Source organism: Coturnix japonica, chromosome 18 (assembly GCF_054131305.1).
Source record: "Coturnix japonica strain WE chromosome 18, WE-NBRP24, whole genome shotgun sequence".
Taxonomy (NCBI): Eukaryota; Metazoa; Chordata; class Aves; order Galliformes; family Phasianidae; genus Coturnix; species Coturnix japonica.
Window position 1 is genome coordinate 14460064 of NC_140680.1, and position 23870 is coordinate 14483933.

A 23870-nucleotide genomic window follows, 5' to 3' on the forward strand; every position below is an offset into this window, starting at 1 on the left:
AACTGTAGAGGTCAGAAGTCTGTCTGGCACTATGTGGATTCAAAAGCTGGAGCACAAGGCCACAAAAGCTATAAATGTGCCCTTCCACAACAGAGCTTCTTTGGCCTCTGTTTTACACCTCTGCTCAGTGCAAGGCAGCACGTACCTTTATGGATGGCTGAAATAAAACCACGGGCAGACAATCAAAAATTGCTTTTCTGGACTCCCTGCCACACTGCAGCTCCTGAGTGATGCATCTGTCTTTGTTGCTGCGCTCTGCTGAAGTTCTCTCCAACAAGATGCTGAGAGCTGTGTGGCTGATGAGGAGATGCCTGTGGGACTCCTGCTTCTCTCTGAGACTCCTTCCTCACATGCCCTTTCTGCCGAGATCACCAGTGTCCCCTTGTCTGGGCACAGATCCATTTTTCCCATTCCTGGATTTTGCTGTTGTTTCCTCTGCTCATCCCCACAGGTCCCTTCTAAAGCTCCTGTGCTGTCACTGTAAAAACACTGTTTTTCTTTCCTCCCTGTTCTCTTAAACTGTTTTGTATCAGCTACATCTTCATCCTTTTCTATGCATTTTTCTTAACATGGGGCGATGTTCCATAAACCAGCCTAAAGCACTGCAGTTCAGGACAAATGCAGTGCTCCTGGAAAGAAGCTTGCAAACTCACTGTTATTTTCCTCCTGAAATGCAGTTTCAGTGACTCATCCTGGTACCACACTGCAGCACTCAGCCATTGTGTGGATTTTCATCCAATCTCCAGCAGTCACGATTCACTGCTCAAGTTTTCGGGCCAACCGAGCCATTAGGAAAATAAATGTAAAATCAAATCCTCCTGGTAAACAGTTGGCTGGCTGAGCACCACAGCCCCTTGGGATAACAAGAGAAGAAACAGCCATTCAGTACTTTCAATGGCTGTTTGTAACCAATGTGACTGAGCTAGTGGGAGCTCCTGTCCTAACACGGGTTTCTCTGATTGAGACCTGAACCCTTCCCATCCCTATTTCCATCCCCTCTCTCTCCTCATCTTTATATCATCAACAGTCCTTTCTCAATCCCACTTCTTCTGTTCCCCATCTCTATCCTATCCCTTCTCTCTTCACTCTTCATCTCTTTATCAAACCCTTCCCCTCCACATCTAAATCTCACTGCAGTCACCATCCCTATTCCATCACACCCATATGCCATCCCATCCCATTCCCTCAGTACATACCTCATTACAGAAAGGACTTTGAGGTGCTGGAGCAGGTACAAAGAAGGGCAACAAGGCCAGCCCTATGAGGGATAAAAGCACCCCAAGAGACAGCAATGCAGGTATAAGAACATGCTAAAAGTTGTAGAAGCCAAGTTATCCACAGGAAACCTCCCTGTCTTCTGTCAGAAGTGGGGACTGGGTGCCCTCAAGGGTCCAGAAGCCACAGGATTCCATCTGGAGCAGCCATGTGCCAGGAGGGAGCCTATGACAGCTGCAGTCAGCAGAGGCTGAGCCCCAGGCTGTACCAGCAGCCCAACGGGGTGCTGGCTGCACTGCTGGGAATGTGAGAGCAGCCAACCCTGCCAAGCTCCAGTCAGCTCCTCCACACACAAAAAAAAACCAGCTCAGCTGGCAGCCAAGGTCAGCCAGACCAAACCTTTCCTACCACTGGGATTTTCCCCAGTCTCACAGCACTTCCTAGAGTGATTTCAGCCTTTGACTCCTTCCCTCTGACCCCTTTCTGTGCCAGTGCCCTACTCAGCAGGAGGATTTGCTGGGCTGCACAGCAGACCAGAAGAATGGATTTTTCATGCAGAAGCTGCCAACACCTCGCTAGCATGGACAAGGCTGAGATGACCTGGCTCCCACAGCTGGGCAGGGGAAAGTCAGTGCTGGAAACTGGCACACACACAGCCAGCTGTGGGTTTTCTGTGTGCCCTCAAGCTACTATGCTGTTGGTAAGGCATCTGAATGTAAGGTCAGACCATGGATATATGACTGCAGAGAGCTGGCATAGTCCTTTATTAGTAGACAGTGGTGTCTATGTGCTGTTCCATGTGATATAAATAGTGTGAGAATGAGATGAGCAAGAGGCCACAGCCAGGGAAACATTCTGGCAGGGTCTGATTTCAGCAGGGTTCCGTGGACCATGGGGCTGCACAGGCAGAAGGACCAGAGAAGATCACATGGCTGACCTGTGAATGCTGGTATTGCTGGAGTCAAAACCCTTTGGTTTAGAGGCACAGGGAGCTTCTAACATGGGTCACGGGTCTCCAAATTCATGCAGTCATGCAAAGACAAGAGACCTTGGAGAGAGGAGGTCTGGTTTGGGCCATGCCCAGGTCTTCCATGACAGGGTCCAAACCCCATCATCTGATCCAGGCTCTCCCAGAAACCTCCTGGTCTCTTGGCCATGTAGGAATGGGTCATGGCCAGCCCACTCCTCACTCCCATAGGAGGTAGCAGGATCCGTGCCAGTGCTGGTCCTGCCCCAGCTGGGCCTGCTCAGAGGCTGATGTATGGCTGCTTTGAAGTTCTTTTGCACCAGTGCAGCTGAGCAGTGTTGCTCTGCCCTAACATGCTCCAAACACCAGGCCACTGTCCACAGGCTGTGCAGGAGCCAGCATCAGAGCAATGATATGGGGTCCTGATGGAGATGAGCATCTTGATGCCTCTGTGGGCAGCACCCCCATGGCCCTGTGGCACAGGCCTAGACTGCAGAGATGGCAAAGCATCCCATCTCTGAGACCCACAAGGACCTGGAGCACAGTGAGGACAGGGTATCCCATCCCTCATTTCCTCCACAGACATTGTGGTGTTTGCTGCCTGACCTTGCAGCAGCCAGCACGTTCTGCGGAGCATCGACGCCTCTGCTGCTGGGTACCCCCAAGGCGACAGTCCTGCCAGCAAATTCCCCTTTGCATCTCCTTCTGTCTAGCTGGGTTCTGCTCTGCCCTGCCCTCTTCAGGCCGTGTCTGCCTCCACTCCCCACGCCGCCCAGGCTTCCCGCAGCCCCTCGCAGCACACAGGGCTCCTAGCACTGCTCCAGGCTCCTGGAGAAAACCACACAGCGGCCTTGTGGCCTAAACACAAGCAAAGTTTCTCAGCCCACATCAGCTCTGCCAAGCTGCCATCGATCTCCTGTGCTAGATCGGAGTCAAGCCAGCCCATGAATGAAGTACTGTTGCTGGTTTATTGCTGCTGGTGTCTTGGTTTCCCACAGCTTGAAAGCCTCAGAAGCAGAGTCAGCAAAACTGAAACATACGCTTCCTCAGCTGCAGCCCAGCACTCCTCAAGGTAACGGGGTTTCCTCCTGGCTCTGGCAGCTGCAGAATGGCTGTGCCGTGCTCTCGGGGTGTGCCAGCCCAACCCCCTGCGTGGCAGCACCTGGGACGCATGGACCAGAGAGCAAAGTGATCACATTACTTTTGAATGCAGATTCACAGACCTGCTCTGCTGCCTGCCTTCCCCAGTACTAATGATGTCCTTTCAACAGCGAGAGACTTGGGTTTCCTGACCTCCTCTGCAAACACCGGTGAGTTGAAACCCATGCTTTTGAGGGTGACCTCTGCTCAGCCTTTTCTTGCAGACAGGAAATCCAAGGTGCAGTAGAACTTACATCAGACGGGCTGGGAGTGCAGGGAAAATTCAAGCGTCTGTGCTATAGCTTCAACATTTCTTACCTTGACAGAGGAAGAAAAGAGCTACGGCTGTAACTTTACCTTCCAGTGCAATTCCTTGAGCCTTGGGTCTTGCCAGGGGACCCGCTTTCTTTGTGTTAATGACAAGCCTGGCCCATTGCGATGTTTTATTTCCACGAACCCGAGTAAAACAGCCTTCATACCCTGCATTCCAGCATAAATCCTGCTTGACTGGGTGGTGAGGGAGCATAAAGCAGGACCAAAAGACACTGAGCAGCACAGAGCACAGAGTCCCAGGTCTTCAGAGAGACCTTGTGCAGGACAGCAGCTTGGAAAGGACCCCAAGCCCTCTGATGTGAGCATCAGAGCAGATCAGAGCAGGACCAGGCTTTGAGAAAGGAGCTGTAGGTGTCCATTGTGTTCATTGCAGGTGAGTTGGACTATACGACCTTAGAAGACCACAATTTCAGATATCTCCTTCTAAATCCTCGTGTCTCCAAAACAATGGACCCAAACATTTAAGCTGTCAGTCTTCAGCAGGCAGGGCAGAGAACTTTCCACTTAGCACAGATGATGCATGAGACAGACCTTTGTCCAGGGCAGACCCTGGGTTCCAGCACACACAGTGCAGACCTGCCAAGTGTACCCTGCATGGCAGCATTTTCACTCTGAGGTGTTTTATTGATCCTGGATCTGCTCACCAGGTCCACAGCACTGCTGTGTGGGAAGAGCAGAGAAGAAGAGGGCGGGAGTGCCGGACCAGGATCTCTCCATCGGGCACCACTGCAGATAAAGACATCTCACTCCAGCCCTTCTGCCCTGCAGACACCCCCACCAAATCTGAGAGCTGGCTGGCAAAACTGCCCAGCCCTGCCTGCAGCCTCACATAACCACCCTGCCAGCCAGCAGGGTGTTTCACAAGGCTTTTGCAAGAGGTTTCACCTAATGACTGTGTTGAAAGAGGTGGGAAATGCAAAAAGAATTGGGGGCAAGCAACAGCAGCAAGTTCTCTGCACAATGCTCTTGCTCTCTGTTTTCCCCATCTTACAGCTCCTCTTCTTGGCAGTGCTGTGTGAGCTCAGCTTCTGCACTTGTGCTTTACAAGGTCAAGCCGTGCCCTCTGGGTTGTATCTCCTGAGCATAAAGATTGAACAGAGTAAACAACAAAGCCAGAAGCTGTGATTATAAAGCATCTGGATTTACCCAGGGTGGGGAGGGCCAGGGGAGGTAAATCTTGCTCAATCACGGTTTGCAAACAGCAGAGTTTGTCCAGTAAGATGAATTCACATTTCCTTTCCCCTGCTCCTGACTAACAACAGGAAGGAAATGCAAGAGAAAACCAATGGTAAAAGAAAGGGGCAACAGGGGCTGTTTTGGTGAGAGCAAAATCCTGTCTGTCCTCTTGCATCTCAGGGAGTGTTCAAGTGATGACATCGGTGCGTCTCAGGAGATTTCTACCCTCAGCTGCAACTCATTTGCAACCTCGTCACATGCACATGGGGCAGGAGCTGAACACTCCAGCTACGCCTGCAGGAGGCTCCTGAAGCGCTCAGGTAACTTCGTGTAGAGTGCCAACACACTGATAGAAACCGGGTCAGCAAATCGCATCTGTCCTGGTCCACCACAAGTCTCACCTCCTCCCATCCCATGGAGAACTGGCTTGGAGGAGCGAAATCCCAGTGTGCTGTGTGGGGTGAGACGGACAGTGTGAAATCCCAGCCTTGTTTCAGGGGTATTCTCACCTAAAAACACAGAATTTCTATTAGAGAATAGAAGACTTCTATTAGAAGTCTGGACTCCATTATCTGAAGTGTATGCAAACTGGGTAATGTAAAATAGACTTAAATATAGATTGTCATCTTAACATTTTAATGAAGCCAGTGTTTTTCAAAGTGCTTTCTAAGTTAATTTTTAACAAGACAATGGAGTGCATGGCAGTATGGCAGTAAAGGATCAAGGTAAGTTTAACGTTAACCAGTGGAACAATGTATCTCTGCCGTGCTGCCCAGGCAGGACGGGCTTGTCGTTCACCAAGGCTCTCACAAATAAACTCGCCGGGCAGCGCCGGGTGGGTTCGTGCAGCTTCTTCCCGGCTGAGCCTCGTTATGAGCCCGGCGCTGCGGCCCGGCCGCCCCTGCAGCTGCGGAGGGAGCTCGGCCCCGCAGCCCTGACCCGCTGCGCCCCTGGCCCCGTTTATTTTCCGTTGCCTTCCCCAGCGCTCCCACGCACGGTTTCCCGTTGGCAGCCAGAAGCCGTGACACGCTGAGCAGCCTCGAGTCCCCGCTGCACGGAGACAGTTCAGGGACAACCGCGGACGGCCCCGGTCCCGGCTGCCGGCCGTCACGCTGCACAACCCCCCACCAGCAGCAGCACGGCGCCCACGCCGCCATCTCCCCCGCCCCTCCCGACAGGCCGCGCCCCCCACGGGGCGGCCTCGCTGCGCGGCACCGCCCCCGGCAGCGCCCGGCTCCGTGCGGGGGGAGCGGAGGCTCGTCCGCGCTCGGTGCGTCACTGTCCTCAGTGTGTCACCGTCCTCAGTGTCCGTGGCAGGTCCGGGCCGAGGCGGCGGCGCTGCAGGTACCGCGGGGCGGGGAGCGGAGCGGGGCGGGGGCGGCCGCGCGGGGTCCCGCTGGTCGCGGTGCTGCCGCTGAGCTCGGCTCGTCCCCGCTCCTCCGAGGCGCGGCCGGGCTCCGCGGGGGGCGGAGGGGTTTGTGCCGCCGGGGAAGGGCCGCGCGGTGCCGACGGGCCCGAGACGGGGGCGGTGCCGCGCGGGGACCGCTGTGATCGCGCAGGATCCGCGCAGGATCCGCGCTTCCCTTCCCGTAGCTCCTCCGGGTAACGGCACGTCGCCGTGAAACAGGAGATGGGAGCGGGAGGCGCTCGGAACCCCGCTTCCCCCAGACCCCCCCAACCCCGGCCGCGGCCCCTCGGCGGCTGTGTCGGGAACGGCGTCGGGAGGGACGGCTCGAGCGGGGCTCGGCCCGACGCGGGGTGGGAAGGAAGGCGGGGGCTTACGACGGGCGGCCGGCCGGGCTCCGTGCCCCGCAGCGTGTGCGACAGCCCCGGGTGGAGCTGATCGTTTGCTGGGAGGCGTTTTCTCTCAGCCACGTCGGTCAAGTACAAAGATGGATGTAGCGCTGCTGCCGGTTGTCGCTGAGCGAGCCTCGCAAAGTTGCGGTGATCGGATTTCAGCGCTTTATGGGGGTGGTCGGGACTCGGCGCATTCCGTTCTAATCTGCAGCGCACATGGAGGTGTTTCGGTTTTTATTCCCGAAGTACGGAAACTTGTGCCGCACTGTTACGGGCTGCCTCCTCCGTGCTGGATAAAAGCCATCTTTATAAACGAACGGGTTTCTTATTCCCGGAAGGGTTTGTGAGCAGTGACCGACAGTGTGCAGGTGCTGCCGGGTGCTCTCGCCATGGAGGAATGCCCTGGGAGCGACTGACCTCTATACAGCCAGCACCCCCCTGGACTGATGGGGGGCTGCCCCAGCACCGGGTCGTGTTGCACTGGGGCTTGGCTGCAGCTTGCTGCTCACAGCCCAGGTGTGCTTGCAAACATGAGCTTCAGCATCTCTGCTTCTAGCATTGCCCTGGAGTGATGACAGGGGACTACCTGGGGGGCTCTGTGTGCAACCAGCAGAGGAACTACTTCTTTTCCAGGGTCATTCTGTGCATGTTCAGATTAATGTCGTTTTTTGTAGCAGGGCAGAGCAAGTTTGTGTAACTCCAGGTTTTCAGCAAACAGGTTTACCTTCCTGCAGGTACCTGTTGTCTGTGCCCAGGCCGTAAGGAGCCAGGATCACTTTTAGCGGCAGTGCTTGAGCAAGTGGAGCTCACGTATCCCCCTCTGATGTCAATATTTTCTACTCAATCAGTTGTGTGCTGTGCCTCTTAGCTTCCTTTTTCTCAGTTGAAACCCTGTGGCTCAGTGAGCAGAGAGCAGCACTCTGTCATTTTCGGGAAGAGGGGAAGTTAAGGAGAAGCCTGAGTCATTCAGACAGGCTCATTGCTACTGCTCTGGCATCATGCATTCTGCAGCCAGCACATGGGCTGTTGCCGGCCCCCAGCTTTCCAGATGAGGTGCTCTGCTCTGGTGGGTGCCTTTCCCAGCTCCTGGCACACTCCTGCTTCACCACTGCGCGTGGGGGGATGCCGGGAGCTGCGCTGGGCTGGGTGCTGGCAGGGTGTGCTGGGAAGGCTCCATCCAGCTTTGCTAAAGATCTGGCATGCTGCAGCCCTTACATCAGTCATTACTATTCCAGTTTCTTTTTCCTGCCTGCCAGGAAGATGTATTCTTCATCAGCATTATAATGCGTTGTAAAGGCATCATTTGGTCCAGTGAGCTGCTGATGGCCCTGGACTCTTAGTCCATCCTACATTAAGAAGCTGTAAGGCGAAGGCTTTCTTGTGGAAGTGTTGGCTTCAGAAGCACTCGCTTGTCCCCTGTGACTGGCAGCCATTAAAGAAGATTCTTGTATGTCTCCTGTAGGCTGACTAAAGCATCGTGTTACAGCTGCGTGTGTGATGTGGAAAAGCAGGAAAAGTGCAAGCAAGAAAGCCTATGCCATCCAGTTTGTGATGAAAAGCCATTTTTTGAGGAAGGAGATCAGAGGTGTAAGAAATGTGTGCATGACCCTACTGTGTGTAAGAAGCCACGTGCTGTTACTTCAGAAAATGGGATGTTGTCAGGCAGGCAGGGGAGCATCCTCCATTACATCCACCGGCGTGTTGGTGTCGGGGACAGCAGCCCGATGGTGAAGCAGCAGTCAGGGCATCGTCTGAATAACACATGGGATTGTGTTATCTATGTTAAGTGCTTATTAATCTTGTTGCCAATCAGGCCGTTTGTTGTTCCAACTGAAAAGAGAACAAGAAGCAAAGTTTTTGTGGCTACTCTGCAATCTGGTTTAACTTGGCAGTCAGTTGTTCTCAGTGATTTTTTGTTTTGGTATTTGTCGTGCTTTTAAAAAGTCTTAATACATCCCTTTCGGTGCAACATACATACTTACATATTTCTAGAGGTGTCTCTGGCGTAGCACATTGCACAAGGCCCTGAACAACTGCATTGCACAGGAAAGCTTTCAGAGCCTGAAACCAGAACGCTCACATCTGTATCTGCTGTGTGTTCCTTAAGAAGGCTTTTCTTTTTCACACGTCTTGCCTCACCTCAGGGCAGAGCTCAGCTGGTGTGTGAGCACCGAGTGCCTTGGATTGTAATGCTGGAGGATCTGTGCTATGCTACTTCTCATCGTCACAGCTGCTTGTCTGTGCTGTTACATCACGTGTTCCTAAAACCTTTCATCACATGTCTGAAAATTGTGAAACTTTTTCCTTGCAAGGGTACAGTTCATGTGATACCACAAACAGAACATAGGATTTGGTCGTCTTTTCCTCTAGCAGTTTCACTTAAAGCTGCACAAGCAGCTCTTCAGTCTCATACTGGAGCTTTTGCTGTGCAGCACCTGTAGATACACAGTGGGCAGCATTTTGGAAAAAGAAAAATTAGGAAGTAAGGGATGAATAGCATTTCTGAAAAGCTTCAAAACAATTACTGATATTCACAACAGCAAGGCAGTGAAACTTGTCAGCATAAATACAAAGTTCCGTGGAAGCCCATGTGCGAATGTGGTTTTGTTAAGGAAGTATGACAGGTAATGGGACTGGAGAGGTGGGAAGGGTTGCAGCCCTCTGTTTGGAGGGGCACAGGGACAGCCTTGCCTATCCCTGGGCAGACCAGGTGCCTTGGTGGGCTCTGAGGGCCCTGTGAAAGGCAGCACCCAGCTGGGGCACTTGTGAGGGTTCATGCTGCTCATCGAAGCCTGAGGGGGTTTGGCCAGCAGAGGTGCCTGGTCTGGTGGCTTCTGCCCTTCGGAGTGGCCATAGAGTTGTCATTTAGGGGAGTTCTGGCAGCTGTTTGGATGAAGATGAGGAAATCCACCTCTTCCTGTTGCCCTGTCCCCTACACTCAGAGATCTCCTGAGGAAACTGATTTGAACAAAACAGTGTTTTGAAGCTCTTCTGAGCAGACGGCCTCAGGAGGGGCCAGGCAAGGAGGAATCATATCATTTATCCTTGACGTAGCTGTGATGCAGTCACTCTGTGGAGCTTAGATAGAAGCTGGTAAAAGGGAAACACTGAACCAGTGCCATTTAAAAGCCAGTTGTACTTTTTTTTTTTTTTATTTGGATACCATTCATATGAAATATCATTTAAATTCTAGGCTCGTTGCCAAGAGCTGCGTTGTTGATGTTCGATGTACTTTCCATTAGGGTTCTGTATTGGCAAACTGCTTCCCAGTGCTGCAGGCATTGGCAGGGTGGGTCACGCCAGGGCGCTCCACTGCCCCGCTGGGGCTGTGCCACTCACTGCATCCTCCATCTCGCTCAGCATGAAGCCTGGATGGGTCAATACCCACCGTGCACAGAGTGATTCCTCCTGAACACAATCAGCAGACTGTGTGCTCGTTCTGCTGTCATGAAAGCCAGCTCTTGCTTCTCAGCTTTCTGAATGCTGGTAGTAACTCTTTTCCTCTACAGTGGAAGGCTTTCTGTCCTCCTTCAGTACACAGGTCAGATTGCTGTCACCACATGTATACAGCTTTTTACCTACTTGATCAGTTTTCATAGGAGTTGGCGTTTGAAGACTCAGACCTCCAGCTGCCCATAAGGATTGGTATTTCTTTGCAGGTGGGTTAGTACCTTTGATGTACCTTGTTGCTCACATGTATCACATAAATGCAGATTCTGTGCATACTGGTTTCAGTTTGGTGGAGATGTCAAAATGTCCTCACCACCAGCAATTAGATACACGTCCACACTGGTTGTCTTTACAGAGCTGTATTGGTTACATACTCCTATTTTGGTGTTCAGCTTTATTTATATATTTTTTTTCTCCCTTCTCCCCAGCCCTTAATGGAGCCAGAATGTGGCCTTCTGGGGCATGGTGAGCTGCTTGTTTACAAATCCTGCCCTTCTGTTAGAATAGGGGAAGCAGTGTTTGCTCTGCAGCTTGGAACAAAAGTTCAAGGAGAGCTTAGGGAAAAGTAATGGTTTATTAGCAAGCTTATCTCTTAAAAAGTAGTGGGGAGGGGAGAAAGAATAGGGACTTGTGCATCTGAAGAAAATGGTAAGAGCCATGATGTATTGGTCCAGCAGCAGCAGGGAGGGGACGTCATTAGTGGCGTCCCAGAGGTCTGAGTTTGCTGGATTTAGTGCTAAACTCAAACTTCACATCAGGCAAGGCTGCAGCACAGCCCTGGCTCTTCCTGCTGGGACTTCCCAGTGTGCTGTGAAAAACAGATGGCTTCGCTTGACATGCTGGCCTCTTTCTTCAGAGCTTTGTCTTCAAAGTGCTTATTAGGAAACTTACAGCTATGACTCCTGATGCAAGCTCAAGGCAGTTAGTCCTGGTTGCAGCTTCCGTGGAATTTAGGGTGAGAGCCCAGAGCAATGCTTGATAATACACTTGAGTAGGAGCTCAAGTATGTCTCTGAAATGTATCTGCTTAATGATTTAAGGCCCTGCCTTGCTAACAAGTATCTAGGTGAGTGCATAGGGCTATTAGCCATGTAAATTTGTGTGTGGGTTCATGAGAATGGAGGAAAAGTAAATATTGTCAGGCGGTTTGAAATGGGCAAATAGAGAAGAGTAACCTGTAATGGAAGTGGGGATAAGGATAATGTATTCCAGAAAATGTACCTTGGGACAAATTCCCTTGCAGGAACGTCACTGCTGGAGGTTGGTAGTGATGCCAGATGGGGGCATTGCGCTCTGAGTGTTACCATGGTGTGCTGTGTTTCCAGGGTGCCAGGCTGTATGTGGGAGCGAGCTGTAGGGCTGCGGCCCCAGCAGGCTTCCCCCGGGCCTCCGCTGCTGCTGCTGCAAACACACAAAGCCATGATGGCAGCTGCTGTCCTCCTTCATGCAGCCACAGAGCTGCAGGCCCCTGCTCCGAGCGCAGGGTCAGCTCTGTGTTCCCATGTCTGGCTTGAGCATGGGGCACCAAGTGGTGCCGTGCTGGTACCTGCCTGCTTCTACTCACACACACTTGCTCCAGCCTTGCTCTTCCACTGGAACTTTTGTTTGGCCACTCGTCTGGCTGTTTCTAAGTTAGATAAACATTAGTGGTCTTTGGTGACCCATTACTCTAGTTCGTTGCACCTGAGTAAGCTGTGGGATGTTGCTGCTTCCCTTTGGCCAGGTCTGTGAAGGGAGAGCTTCCTTATTGCGTGCTTCAGGGAGCTACTGAAACCAGGAAGGCTCCTGAGCACAGGGCACTGGGGACAGTATCAGAAACCTTGTGTAAGGGATGTCTTGCTCAGTCAAGCCATTTGGAGGCTAACTGAAGTTGCATCATTGTGGTGGCAGCCTTGTCTTCTGATGGCTGTGACTTGAGTAATGCAGTAGATAGGTTTTAGGAACTTCAAGTCCCTGAAGTGTTTTTAATGTTGCTTTTTGAAAGAGAGTGAGCCCGTGGTCCTGATTGCTTGTGACTGCTTAATGGATTGGTTGCACAGTGCTGGGAGGAGCAGCAGGTGATGTGCTGGGTTACACAGCCATCAGGAAACTCTTCATACAGAGCCTTGCTCCGTGAGTCTGGATGCTAGTAACAGTTAGCAGACATGTAGGGTTCTGTTCCTGAATGAAGCACTGTTCTGCTGGAGATGAGGCTACCTGGTGTGTGTCTTGGATGGGCTGCTTTTCTGTATGTTTTTCTGCTGTTGTAATGTTTACAGAATCATGAAGTAATCAGCTTTAAATATCTCCTAGAAGCAATTTAGCCATGAGGGGAAACAGAAGGCATTTTCCTTGCAGTAGCAGGTTTTTTGTGTGTGACTGGAAACAAGCAAGCTGCTCTCCGTGCTGCTCTGAACTGTTGTCACTTAAAAGAAACCACTTCAGCTCAAGCTCTGTCCCTGTGGTGGGGTTGAAAATCAGTTTGCTGCTTGAGCAGGTGCTCTCAGGTCTGTTATGTCAAACTCTGGTCCTCTGGAGGGCAATCTGAAATGGAGGATGTATGCTGGGGTGAAAGCAAACCAACTCTCCTGTTTGTTTTCCTTTTTCTACAGGACAGATTCTGCATCCCAGATGAACTACGAAAATCCTCCACCTTACCCTGGCCCGGGCCCGACGGCCCCTTACCCACCCTATGCGCCACAGCCGGGTGGCCCCCCCGGCCCCTACCCAGGCTACCCGCCAGGACCCGCAGGGCCATACCCACCAGGACCCGCAGGGCCATACCCACCAGGCCAGCCAGGCTATCAAGGTTATCCACAGTATGGATGGCAAAACGCACCTCCGCCTCCAGGACCAGTGTATGCAGATGGGCCTAAAAACACAGGTACGTCTAGTAGCAGTGGTGCTGGGTGACTGTGACCCTTTTCGCCTTACAGGTGCATGACCTTGAAGTTGTGTGGTTACCCACTTCTGGCTGGTGGAGGTGGAGACCTGTTTGAGGGAAGTGTTCTGATTGTAGCTTGTTTAATGTTATTTTTGCTGCTCAGCCTCTGACACTTCCTTTCTCTTTGAAGATACTGCTGAAGGTACTTTATGCTGATCTGTCCAGGGAATTGCTGCACTGATGTTGTTGTACCCACATTTTGCTGGCTGTAGGTTTCCCACAACTCTTCTGCCTGTCTTCTGGTTGATAAAAGTTTAGCTGAAGGCTGTAAAGGTAGAGTTGTTGGTATTCAAACATGCAGTACTTAATCAGTAAACATGCATCCATTTTCTTGAGCCTGCATGTCGCTGTTCAGGTGATCTTGTTTGCCATTGGAATCATTCCTGGATGTCTGTGTGTTTTGCTGAAGCTATAATGTTGTTGTTGTTGTTTTTCCTTTTTTGGGGGGAGGAGGGAAGGAGGAGATATGCAGAACAAACCCAGCAGGTTTCTGGGGAAGGGAAGGAGGACAATGTAACTTATCTTGTTAGGTAAGGTTCTGACTGAACAGGGCATTGCAACAAAGGAATGTTCAAGTCCCTTGTTTTTATGGGAAACTGGAACTTGAGATAGTTTCGAGTAGTTTTTCTGGTGAGGTTAATCCAGAGTCGACACACATGGGTAGACAGACTGAACTGTGAAGGGATATTTTCAAGAACCTGTTTTTTCAGTGTTCTTGATTATTGGTCTCAGTGGTGACAACATGAGTAAATGCAAGGCAGGTGCTCAGCTTCCTCTATGAAAGAGTTTCCTTCTCCAAGGGTTTGCCCATGTACTTGAGTTGTCACCAGGATTCTTCTGGGAAATGCACCTTGTTTGCAGTGGCTGACAGGCACGTCCGGCTGTGCTCTCAGGGAAAAGCTTCCTAGTCTCCCAAGCAGAAAACTTGCTTTGCTTACAAGTAGCACTTTGCTGTAATAGTCACAGAGGGATGCTCTGGCCAAAGCTGAAGGGTGAGGTGTACTGTTGCTTTGGGCAGATCTGCTGCTTTGCATGCCAGAAGGATCCAGTATCAGACTCAGCCTGAAACTGTACTGAAAACCCTTTTGTTCAGGACTCTCCCCTACTCAGGCACATTTCAACCAGTACAAAGAAGTGGCTGGGAAGCTGCAGAGGAGCAGTGGTGAAATATCCATCCAGTGAGAGCCAAGGCTTGTGCTGCAGAAGGCAGAGTTTTGTGCTGAACCTCAGCAAACACAGCTGCTGTTCTGCATGTTATCCCACAAACCAGTCATCTGGTAGATCTTGTTTCAGAATTGGCTTCCTTTAGCTACATGGTCTCTTGACTAAACTTGGGAGTTGGTGCCTTGCATTGCTTTTGCTGAATTAAGTGTTATCACGTAATGGCTGAGACTTCTGGAGGTCACCGGGTCCCTCCCCCTTGCCATAGGTTTGACAGAGTTATAAGTCTTTGTGGAAACTCACAATGCTGTTCTTTGGGTATGTGAGAAAAGTAGTGGTGATAGCACAGTAATGCAGTTGGTGCAGAGCGGTGCTAGCACTGGGTCAAGGGCAGTTCTACACACATAGTTCTTACCTGTACCTTTGCAGTTCTCTCCCCAACGTGGGGACAGCGAGCAAGCAGCTGTGTGCTCCTGAGCTGCTGCTGGCTAATACACAGCAGCTCTGCTTGGGCAGGGTGTCCCATGGCAAGGCACAAAGACATTGCAATTAAAAGGCTTTAATGACAGCAACTGCAAAAGTATAAGGCTGCTACTCTCCATTAAATTCTTACTGCTGCATCATGACCGACATTAAACAAAAACAGGACTAGGTGTGTTTTGCATCCAGAGTTTTCCATACAATGCTTAGCACCTCTATGCGTGCTGCCTGTGTCTCCTGTAATGCATTAAGCTCTCATATTATAAGGAAGGAGCACATCATCTTGTACTCAAGGGGTGATATCCAGATGTCAGAAAGGCAGACTTCACAGTAACAGAACTGCTGTGGTCACTATGAGTATTTTGCTGAATTACCAAAGAAAAACAAAAGCAAATTGTAGAAGAGATGTCAAGAGTGAGGATGAAACTTCCAGACAAGATAGTACAAAAAAGAGCTGGGGGGGGGGGAGTGTTTTATGCATGTTTTAAGCATGTGCACAGAGCTGGGTTAGAGAACTTTCTCAGCTGAGGATCTCACAGTTCAGATTGCATCTCAGCGGCAGAATTTCACAGTAGATTTGTGAAGGTCAGAGGAGCTCCTGGGTCTGCTGCTCCTGGGGAAGTGATTCTGGAAAACTCTGTAAGTTTGAACACGTGTGAGAGAGAGAAGCTTCACTGGGGCCTTCTGCCTGTTTTTAACCACTTCTAAAAATAAATGTAAACCGCACAAAATAAATTCATGTCAATGGGGATTTCTTTGATGAAAATAAGCCCTGTACTTCTAAGTAGGAGCCAAGTATTTCTAGCGAATGGGTTGCAAGTGCACTCTTCAGCATATTTTTGTTTCCCTAAAGCATGCAGGAGCCCCACGTGCTGGAGCAGTGTACTTTGGTTTCTGGACCGAAGCAGTCATTCTGTGTATCATAGTATTGACGATGATGTATTTTTTGCTTGATCTTTGCTTCTTTCTGGCACTGCCTTCATCAAGGTGTGGTTTTTATTGCATGTGCCCCAGTTGTAATTCTCAGCACTTTCTGGTTCTGTGTGTTCCACAGAACAGGCAAAAAAGTAAATAAAATGAAGGGTAATTTCTCTTATTTGCTTATGTGAAAGAACATTTATGAATGTGTAAAATGAAGTCAAGGCTATAACTCCAGTTTTTTTCTGCCAAAGCTTCTCCTCTTCCTTGATTCTTCCCCTGACCCCTGTTATTCTCAGGGTCCCTCCCAACCAGCCCATCAAACTGAAGGCAGACCTGTGTTCTATGACAGCTTCACAGAATCTTCTGAGAGCTCTTGGTGGAGCTTCCCTTAATGGCCGCCTCCAGCAGCATCTAATACAGAATTGATAGCCCTTAACAAAGCTGACTTTAAAGATCTGTTACATTGATGCTGTAAGTCTGTTTGAGCAACTGAACCTCTCACAGAAAAAACTGTCATTGTGACTGAATCAAGAGGTTGCTGGTTGGCCTGGTGTGGTGTGACGTGGCTGCTCAGCTCCAGCAGTGATCCCAGGCGAGTCTCAGGAGGGCTGCTGTGTGCTTGTTTTGCCACCTTGAGAGCATATTCTGCTCCCCTGCCTGAGTTTCCTTAACGTTACAGTTTAAGCTACTCCAAGTCATACGCTAGGACTGATTTATTTACACTCCTGCTTAATTTTTATGCTTAAAGGTACTGTACTGTGTGCACAAACTGCAGGGTGGGCTCTTCTGCTGTGCTGATATGGAGCAGCAGCCATTTATCCAGCTTCGGTGGATCCGTGGTTAGAAATAATAACTGCTGAAGCACTTTGGATCTGGATGTTTTCCTTCTGGTATTTATATGTAGGTCCTCACATATACACACTATTAGAATCAGATGGTAAGGCAGGATTTCTATGGTGGCAGTCTCCAATGGAACAACACCTGCATCTCACAGGGGCTCGTGGCTGGCTTGGCTTGTGGGGTGGGAGCTTGACAATTTGATTTGTACCTGTGGAGGTGCATTACTTTTGGAGCAGCCTTCCTATTCCATTTCCCCACCAGTATTTTAATTACAGCATTAATTTAACGTCAGCTGGTGTAGAGGAGCAGGTGATGACCAGCAGGTGCTTCCTTCTCACTCTCAGTTAGAGGTGTGGTGTAGTACTGTTATTGATTATGTGCTTTAAAAAAGAAGCGTAATGGTGCAAAGCATGAATGTCATCCTTTGTTTGTAGCTGTGGAGGTGCTGTTTGATGTTAGCAGTTTGCCCAGCTCTCATCTCTTTGTTTTCCCTGTTGGAGGATGCTTTTCATGCAGAAGGGTGGTGACGCACTGGAACAGGTTGCCCAAGGAGGCTGTGGATATCCCATCCCTGGAGGCATTCAAGGCCAGACTGGGCATGGCTCTGAGCAGCCTGATTTGGTGGTTGGTGACCCTGCACATAGCAGGGGGAGCTGAAACTAGATGATCATTTTGCAGTCCTTTTCAACCCAGGCCATTCTGTGATGATGATGGTCCATAACATCGTGCTGGGTGTGGGAGCCAGGTTCTGGCAGCAGCCCACCTTCCTGGTGGCAAGCAGAGCTCAGCGCTGCATTTCATCAATTGCACACACAGGGAAATCAGATTTCTGCAAGCTGATGAGCGGCAGCGCTGCTTGGGGCGATAAGAGCAGCAGGCACAGCGCTGCTGCCTGCCTCCTAATGTTTGGCCAGCTGTAAGAGCAAACAGGCCGAAGTGTGCGTTCTTCCTCTTTGCAGGTCTCAGTGCTGAGGGGAGGGAGCTGCAGGCTCTCCAGCTCACCCTCCAGATGCCTTTCAGTTCTGCCATCCCCAGAATAAGTTTCCTTAGAAGGCAATGTGAGCAGCTCTGCAGGCTTTCTCTTGCATGTCCATCCTTTCCAAACAGGCTGCTGTGGTTCTTGGTTTAACTGTTGCTGTGCCTTCCAGCCCTGTCTCCAGACAGCTGGTATCCTCACAAAAAATGGACAGTTGTGACCTGTTGGCAGGTGTTCTGGTCACTGCTTCTCTTACTGCAGTGTGCTTTGGAAGTCAGTGTCCTCTCTCCCCCAGCCCTGCTGTACAGTGCCTCGTCCTAGTTCCAGTAATGCCCCTGGCACGGGCTGCTTGTTGGCAAGCAATCCTGTCCTGGGGCTGATGGCTGAGCTGCCCCAACCCAAACTGCAGCTCCAAGCCAAAACTTGGTTAAAACTGGGACTGAGGATGATTTTTGGTGACAGTGCTATCCCAAGCAGCAATGTGCTATTCTTACCCGTGCAGTTGGTGTGCTGAAAAATTCAGGCTCTTCTTCTGTGCTTGATGCCAGCATGGGATCTACTGCAAGATATGCAGCAGTCTGGGGAGCTCTGGCTGATTCTTCCTTCCTATGGGGCACACATCCCAAGGGGGTGGCTCAGGATCGTGGGATTTCTGGTTGCTGCCCCTTCTGTGTCCCTTGGCTGCTGCTAATGCCCTTGTGCAAACTTCCTCTGTTGTGTCTCCGTATGGAATGGAAGGACTTTGAGAAGACTTCAGTACCAATGTGCTGAAGGCTTATGCAGATGCACAGACAGTAACAATGTGCTGCAGGCTGTGATTAACCATCAGAAATCACTGTTAAAATAGTGTTGCTTTTCACTGGCTGTCTGAACAAGCAAAAAAAAAAAGCTCTTGGTGCAGAAGCAGCTTGTAACAAAGCTGCTTTAATCACAAATGCAAAAAACCTTATTGGTCCATTTTCTTCTGAGTGCTTCCTTCCAGAGGATAAAGCGGTGGCATTAATGAATGCTTTGCTCCAAGCAGCTGTTGCTGTGGCAAGCAGCCGTGCAGAGTGTTGGAGATTTGCATTCTGCAGCAGCAGTGGTCGGTAACCGCTCATCACCACTTCCTCTTGGAGCACTGCGCAGTGCTGAGGGGGTCTGCACTGGGGCCGTGGCTGCTGAAGAAGCAGCACTTTGCTTCTCCCTGGCAGCTGTGCCCATGGTTGGCTGAAGTGGGGTTTGCTGAGTGCCCAGGTGCTGTGCCTGAAATACCTCAACAAGGACCGGGACCTCAGGGGCGTGTGTGTGGAGGGGCTTGTGGTCCTCCCAGCTGTCCAAAGGGCTCCCCGTGCTGTTGAGTTGGCACCTTAGCAGAGCAGCGATGTCTGTGGCAGCACAGTCTGGGTGTGTTAGCAGAGCTTGTGTCACCGTGCCTCAGTCCATGTAGGTCCCCTGAAGTGCTGGGATAAGGAGCACCGAAGCTTAAGGTCATGGCTTTGGTTTATACCAAACTGGGTGAAAAGCACTACTGGAGCCTTTCCCTCCTGGAGCTAATGATTAACGTATCAATGAGGTATGAGCAGAAAGAAAATGTGTGTGCTTAAGATAAAGGAGACTGTGCATGAAATAACAAGGTATTGTAGTATTTGTTCTAAAAACAAAGTGGGAGGTATTTGTATTGGGCTGTGCAGACTGGTACCGCATGATTACAGGGAGCGCTGCTGCTTCGGGGCCAGCGTGATTCATCAGCATCTGCAGTCACTGAGGCTGATCAGGAGATGGGAGGGTCTGCTCGGTTCTTACCCTGTCCCATCCCATTCTACCTCCTGTCCCAGAGCACCCATTGGCTTCTGCTCATAGTGGGAAGGACTTTGATGCAGTGTGGGAGATCCTCAGGTGTTTGACCTTGGACAATAATTGGGCACAAAGGGGCTCATGAACTCCCCATAAGGTATGCCGCAGGCAGCTGGCTGCAGCTGGGAGGAGTTCTGCTTTCTGACACAAGGCATATAGAAACAGCTGGTCCCTAGCTGACATTTTAGGGGTTGGGTTGTTGTCAGCAGTTGTGGCAGCAGACCTGTTAACAGCCCTGCTGATAGAAGGCTGCTGAGCTGTAGGAGTGATGGAAGTTTGTCTCAGTAATGCGGTGGTTTGGGAATGGGTTTGTTATGCTGCCCTGTGAGTGCCCTGTTTATAGGGGATCCTCTACATTGAAAGTGGCATCAATGTACAGACAGTCCCTGGAGGGAGCAAGTGAGGTGCTACGAGGTGCTCCTGCCTTCTTTGGGTCCTTCTTTCACTGTGTTTTAGTGCTTTGAAGCTGTTGTTCAGTTGCTCAGTGCCCAAAATCAGGGAACTGGTATTTCTAGCTCAGTGAGAGACTTTGCTGGGAATGGTTAATCTACTCCCCTGTTGAACTGTGTTTTGTTCCACGCACATTGATAGCTGCAAGTGAATAACTGGCCAGCCTTCACCTTACGAGTGAGCCCTGCTCCCAGCTGGCTGCTGAGAAAAGCTCCTTAACATCAGTGCATGCAGCATGGCTGTAGTCTCTCCAGCAGCCTCCCTGCTGCCAGCTGTGTGCCCACCGCTCTGGAAGCTGCCAGCAGCTGCCAGCACTGACTTGCAGGGACAGGAGCACAGGGCTGTGCTGACCTACTTGTGCTGAGCAGCAGCATCCATCCATGATCCAGCACAAACCACCTGGGTGGCCGTACGGCAGGAGTGCGGAGCTGCCGCTGCGTGGGTTCAGGTCTGTGAAAGCCATTTTGTTTAATGTTTCAGCAAGGATTTCGTAACAGTGCTTTGTACGTGCTTTGAACCTGTGTTGTCGCTGTCCTCAGTGCCTGGCTGTAGTTTAAAATTTCTGGTGGATTAAACATAAATACTTCAAGCAAACTCTCCTCATATGCCTGCAGTCCCAGGCCGCTTGCTGGATATAAACTGCCCCAGGCAGCCCTTTCTGCTCTGCTTTGAGGTGGGGGTGGTTATGCAGAACTGCCCTCCAACGAAGCTGCACACAGTGGATACTTTGTGAGTTATAAACAAACCAATAAACCCTTTATTGGTTTGAGAAGTGCAACAGAGTTGTTGTAAAGTGATACACTAACAATGACAGCTCTTCCTCACACTGAAGTGCCCAGAGATGGGGTGGCGGTGCAGGCAGTGCCGTGTGCTGGGCCATGTGTGCAGCTGCCCCAGCCGTCCTGCCTGGCGTGGCAGTGCGGGGCCGTGGCCCCCTGCCCGCAGTGCTGTGCAGGGTGAATGGTGAGCAGGGCGTGCTGTGGCTCAGGGTGAAGCACCAGCCCTGTGATGTGTGGGGAGGAGGCACAGCCGTGTGCTGCCAACCTGAGAGCCCCATCCGTCCCAGCTACATCCTCCTGCCCCGTATGCAGTGCAGATCTGGGGGTCTTGGGGCAGCGTGGCCCTCAGCTCTGGGTACATCCCCCATCCTGCTCTGAAGCAGGAGAGCTTCAGCTGCACCGTGCAGCACTGGGAGCTGCTTCAGGAGCTTCTCGAGCAGTGGGACACGTGGCTGCAGGTTCTGAGGGACGGCAGGAGCTGGGGACTGTCCTTTTATGTGGGGGTTTTCTGTTCTGCCAAGGAGCTCTTGCCCTTCCTTTGTGCCCTTCAGCACACAGTGTGTGATGCTCAAAAAACACATCATCTTTTTGTACTGGGTTGCTTGATAAATGTTTTGTCATTGCTCATTGTAACAGAACCCATCTCAGAGGAAACAGGCACCAGAAAGTTCAGACCTTGTGGATCTGCCACAGGAGAAAAAAGAAAAAAAGCTTCGGAGGGAAAATAGAGACAGGTGACATTATAGTGGATGTCTGCTACCAGACACCTCTCCGCATAAAACAAGCAGATGAGGCCCTCTATTGACAGATAGGAGCAGCCTCATGTTCACAGGCTCTGGTCCTCGTGGGGACTTCAACCACTCCAATATCTGCTGGAGGAACAATGCAGCAGGAAGTAAGCAATCCAGTTCCTGAAATGCCCTGATGATAAGATCCATCTCCAGATGACAGAGGAGCCAATGGGGAGCGGTGTTGTGCTGGATGGCAGTTGCCAGCAGGGCGGGTTTTGTTAGAAACATAAAGGTCAAATGCAGTCACTGCAGGTTGCAGTGACTGTGAGGTGGTGAAAGGCCTGGGGGTGTCCAGGACCCTGAGAACAGGAGATGTGCCTGTTCTGCATCCTGAGCTGCACTAGACCAAGCATTGCCAGCAGGGGAGGGAGGTGGGCTTGTCCCTCTGCTCAGCTCTGGTGAGGCCACAGCTGGAGAGCTGTGTCCAGTTCTGGGCTCCCCAGGACAACAGAGCGAGACATGGAGCTACTGGGGAGGGGCTCACAAAGGGCCATGAGGGTGATGAAGGGGCTGGAGCACTTCCCCTGCAAGGAAAGGCTGAGAAATGGGACAGTTGATGCTGGAAAAGAGGAGGCTCAGAAGGATCTCATCAGTGTATATAAACATCTGAAGGGAGGTGCAGAGAGAACAGAACCAGGACAAGAGGCAGTGGGCACAAACAGGAGGTTCCTTCTGTACTGTGCAGGCAACCAGCACTGGTGCAGGTTGGCCAGAGAGGCTGCAATGTTCTCCTTGGAGCTATGCAGAAGCTGCCTTTTTGTGGTCCTGAGACTCTGACCAGGGTGTCCCTGCCTGAGCTGTAGATGGAGCAGATGGAGATGAAGGTCCCTGCTGGCCACAGCCACCTGTGACTCTGTAGGGGCAGGGAAGCAGCCCCAGCTCCTCATTTTCACAAGCAGTTACACAGCTTGCATCTCCTGGCAGGGGCAGGGGAAGGTGCAGGGGGTTGAAGAGTGAAGAGAAGGGGGAACTGCTGTGTGCTGACAGCATCTGCCCTTCCCCATCGGTGTCTATGGGCAGGGAAGAGGAGGCAGATGCTGATCGGTGATGCTGAGCTGGGAAGAGGGAGGAACGGTGTTGTGTTAATGTTTGTCTCTCACTACACAAATTTATTTTAAGTGACGTTCAACTAATTTGTCTCATCTCCATTCCTGAGCTGGAAGCTTCTCCCAGGGCTTGACTCCCTTCCGCAGAGCTCCCCCCAGCGATGTGGGTCACCGCTGGGCACCGGGGCCAAACGGGCACTGACTGATGGCTCTCCTGTCCCTGCAGTGTACGTCGTGGAGGAGAGGCGGAGGGATGACTCGGGCGAGAGCGCCTGCCTGACGGCGTGCTGGACTGCGCTCTGCTGCTGCTGCCTCTGGGACATGCTGACCTGAGCCGCCGGAGCTGCCGGAGCTCTCACGAGTGCTATGCAGTCTCCCCACTCCTTTCCTGACTCCTTTTTGTTACTGTAATCAACGCTCTGCTTTGCACAGCCAAGAGTTCCTGTCTGTCAGTCCTAGCGCCTTGTCGGGGTGGGGGGGTGCACTCCTTTATTTTAGTAAAGGAAAATCCCTTTTTAACATTTCTAAAACTTTTGTTGTAACCTTGAAGAATGTGCTCATGGTGTATTTCAGCCAAAGGCATTCTGATGAAATGTGTATTTATCAGTTGAAATTTTCCTAGCCCTAGAAATGACGATATATGCAATAATTAAAGCCAACAGTTGATTTTATTTGCTAGGTCCCAGTTGTTTCAATAAATCTGTCCCATAGAGGGTGTGCTTTCCCCATCGCTGTCTCAGCCTCCTGCATGCTCAGACTGCAGTGCAGCAATGCTGGACTCGGCTTCAATCACTTCTGCTGCAGAAACATGTGCCTCTTGCTGGGGCCTGGCACAGGGTGTCTGGCACTGCTGCTCCCAGTATCTGTGGGGTTTCTGCAGAAATCTCTTCCATAAGCTGTGGCAGTGCAGTGAAAGCAGCCAGGGTGGGGAGGAGGACGAAGGAGTGTTGGCTGCTGACAGCATTGACCACTGCCTGTGTGGGGCTGCCCCATCGAGCCCTCAGCTTCCTCAGGGCCACTCCTGCTTTGGGATGCTAATAGGGTGGAGATGATTTTGGGAGGGTTCCTGGGAACTCCCCTGCCCAGGCCAGGTCATCTCTGTGCCCAGGGCCAACACAGATAAGCACCTCAAACCAGGGTGCTCACGATGCACTCACCCCATCACATCTGCATAAGGCTGCCAAGCAGTGCTCCAGCAGCCAGCCGGTGCCAGCGGGCAGCAGTGCTGGACGTGGGCTGGAAGTGGGATGTAGCAGACACAAATGCACACATGCATGTGTGCTCAGACACCAACAGGAGTGGCCCATACCACACAAGTGCCAGCAGCAGCACTGGGTTGCCTCACACTTACTGCACAGGGCAGTCGGTGGGAGAGGACACCACTGAAAAATCCCATTAACAGCAGCCAGGAGTAGGGGGAAGTGGGAGGCCCCAGTGCAGTTTTGCTGTGATTGCAGTATCCACCAATGGGGGAGCAAGGAAGGCAGGATGTCCCCAAGGGCACCCACCCCAAGTCCTGTCCCTCTCCTTTATTCCTCAAAGCTCAGCAGGGAAGGCAGATGCCACATGCCACAGGCAGCTGGCAGACAC

General features: G+C 51.4%; 1 protein-coding gene across 2 annotated transcripts; it reads left to right on the top strand.

Moving 5' to 3' along the window:
- The first annotated feature begins 229 nt into the window (after positions 1 to 229).
- CYSTM1 (cysteine rich transmembrane module containing 1) lies at positions 230 to 22951 on the top strand. Of its 2 annotated transcripts, XM_085519400.1 has the most exons (5): positions 230 to 3254; positions 3396 to 3492; positions 5012 to 5151; positions 12669 to 12940; positions 22507 to 22951. In XM_085519400.1, exons 4-5 carry the CDS (start codon positions 12688 to 12690, stop codon positions 22611 to 22613), a joined length of 360 nt encoding a protein of 119 aa, XP_085375526.1. In that variant the 5' UTR covers positions 230 to 3254; positions 3396 to 3492; positions 5012 to 5151; positions 12669 to 12687; the 3' UTR covers positions 22614 to 22951. The 2 variants fall into 2 exon arrangements, with proteins under 2 accessions (XP_085375526.1, XP_015731544.1); XM_015876058.3 differs by lacking the exons at positions 230 to 3254; positions 3396 to 3492; positions 5012 to 5151 and adding an exon at positions 6060 to 6175.
- Positions 22952 to 23870: the final 919 nt, after the last annotated feature.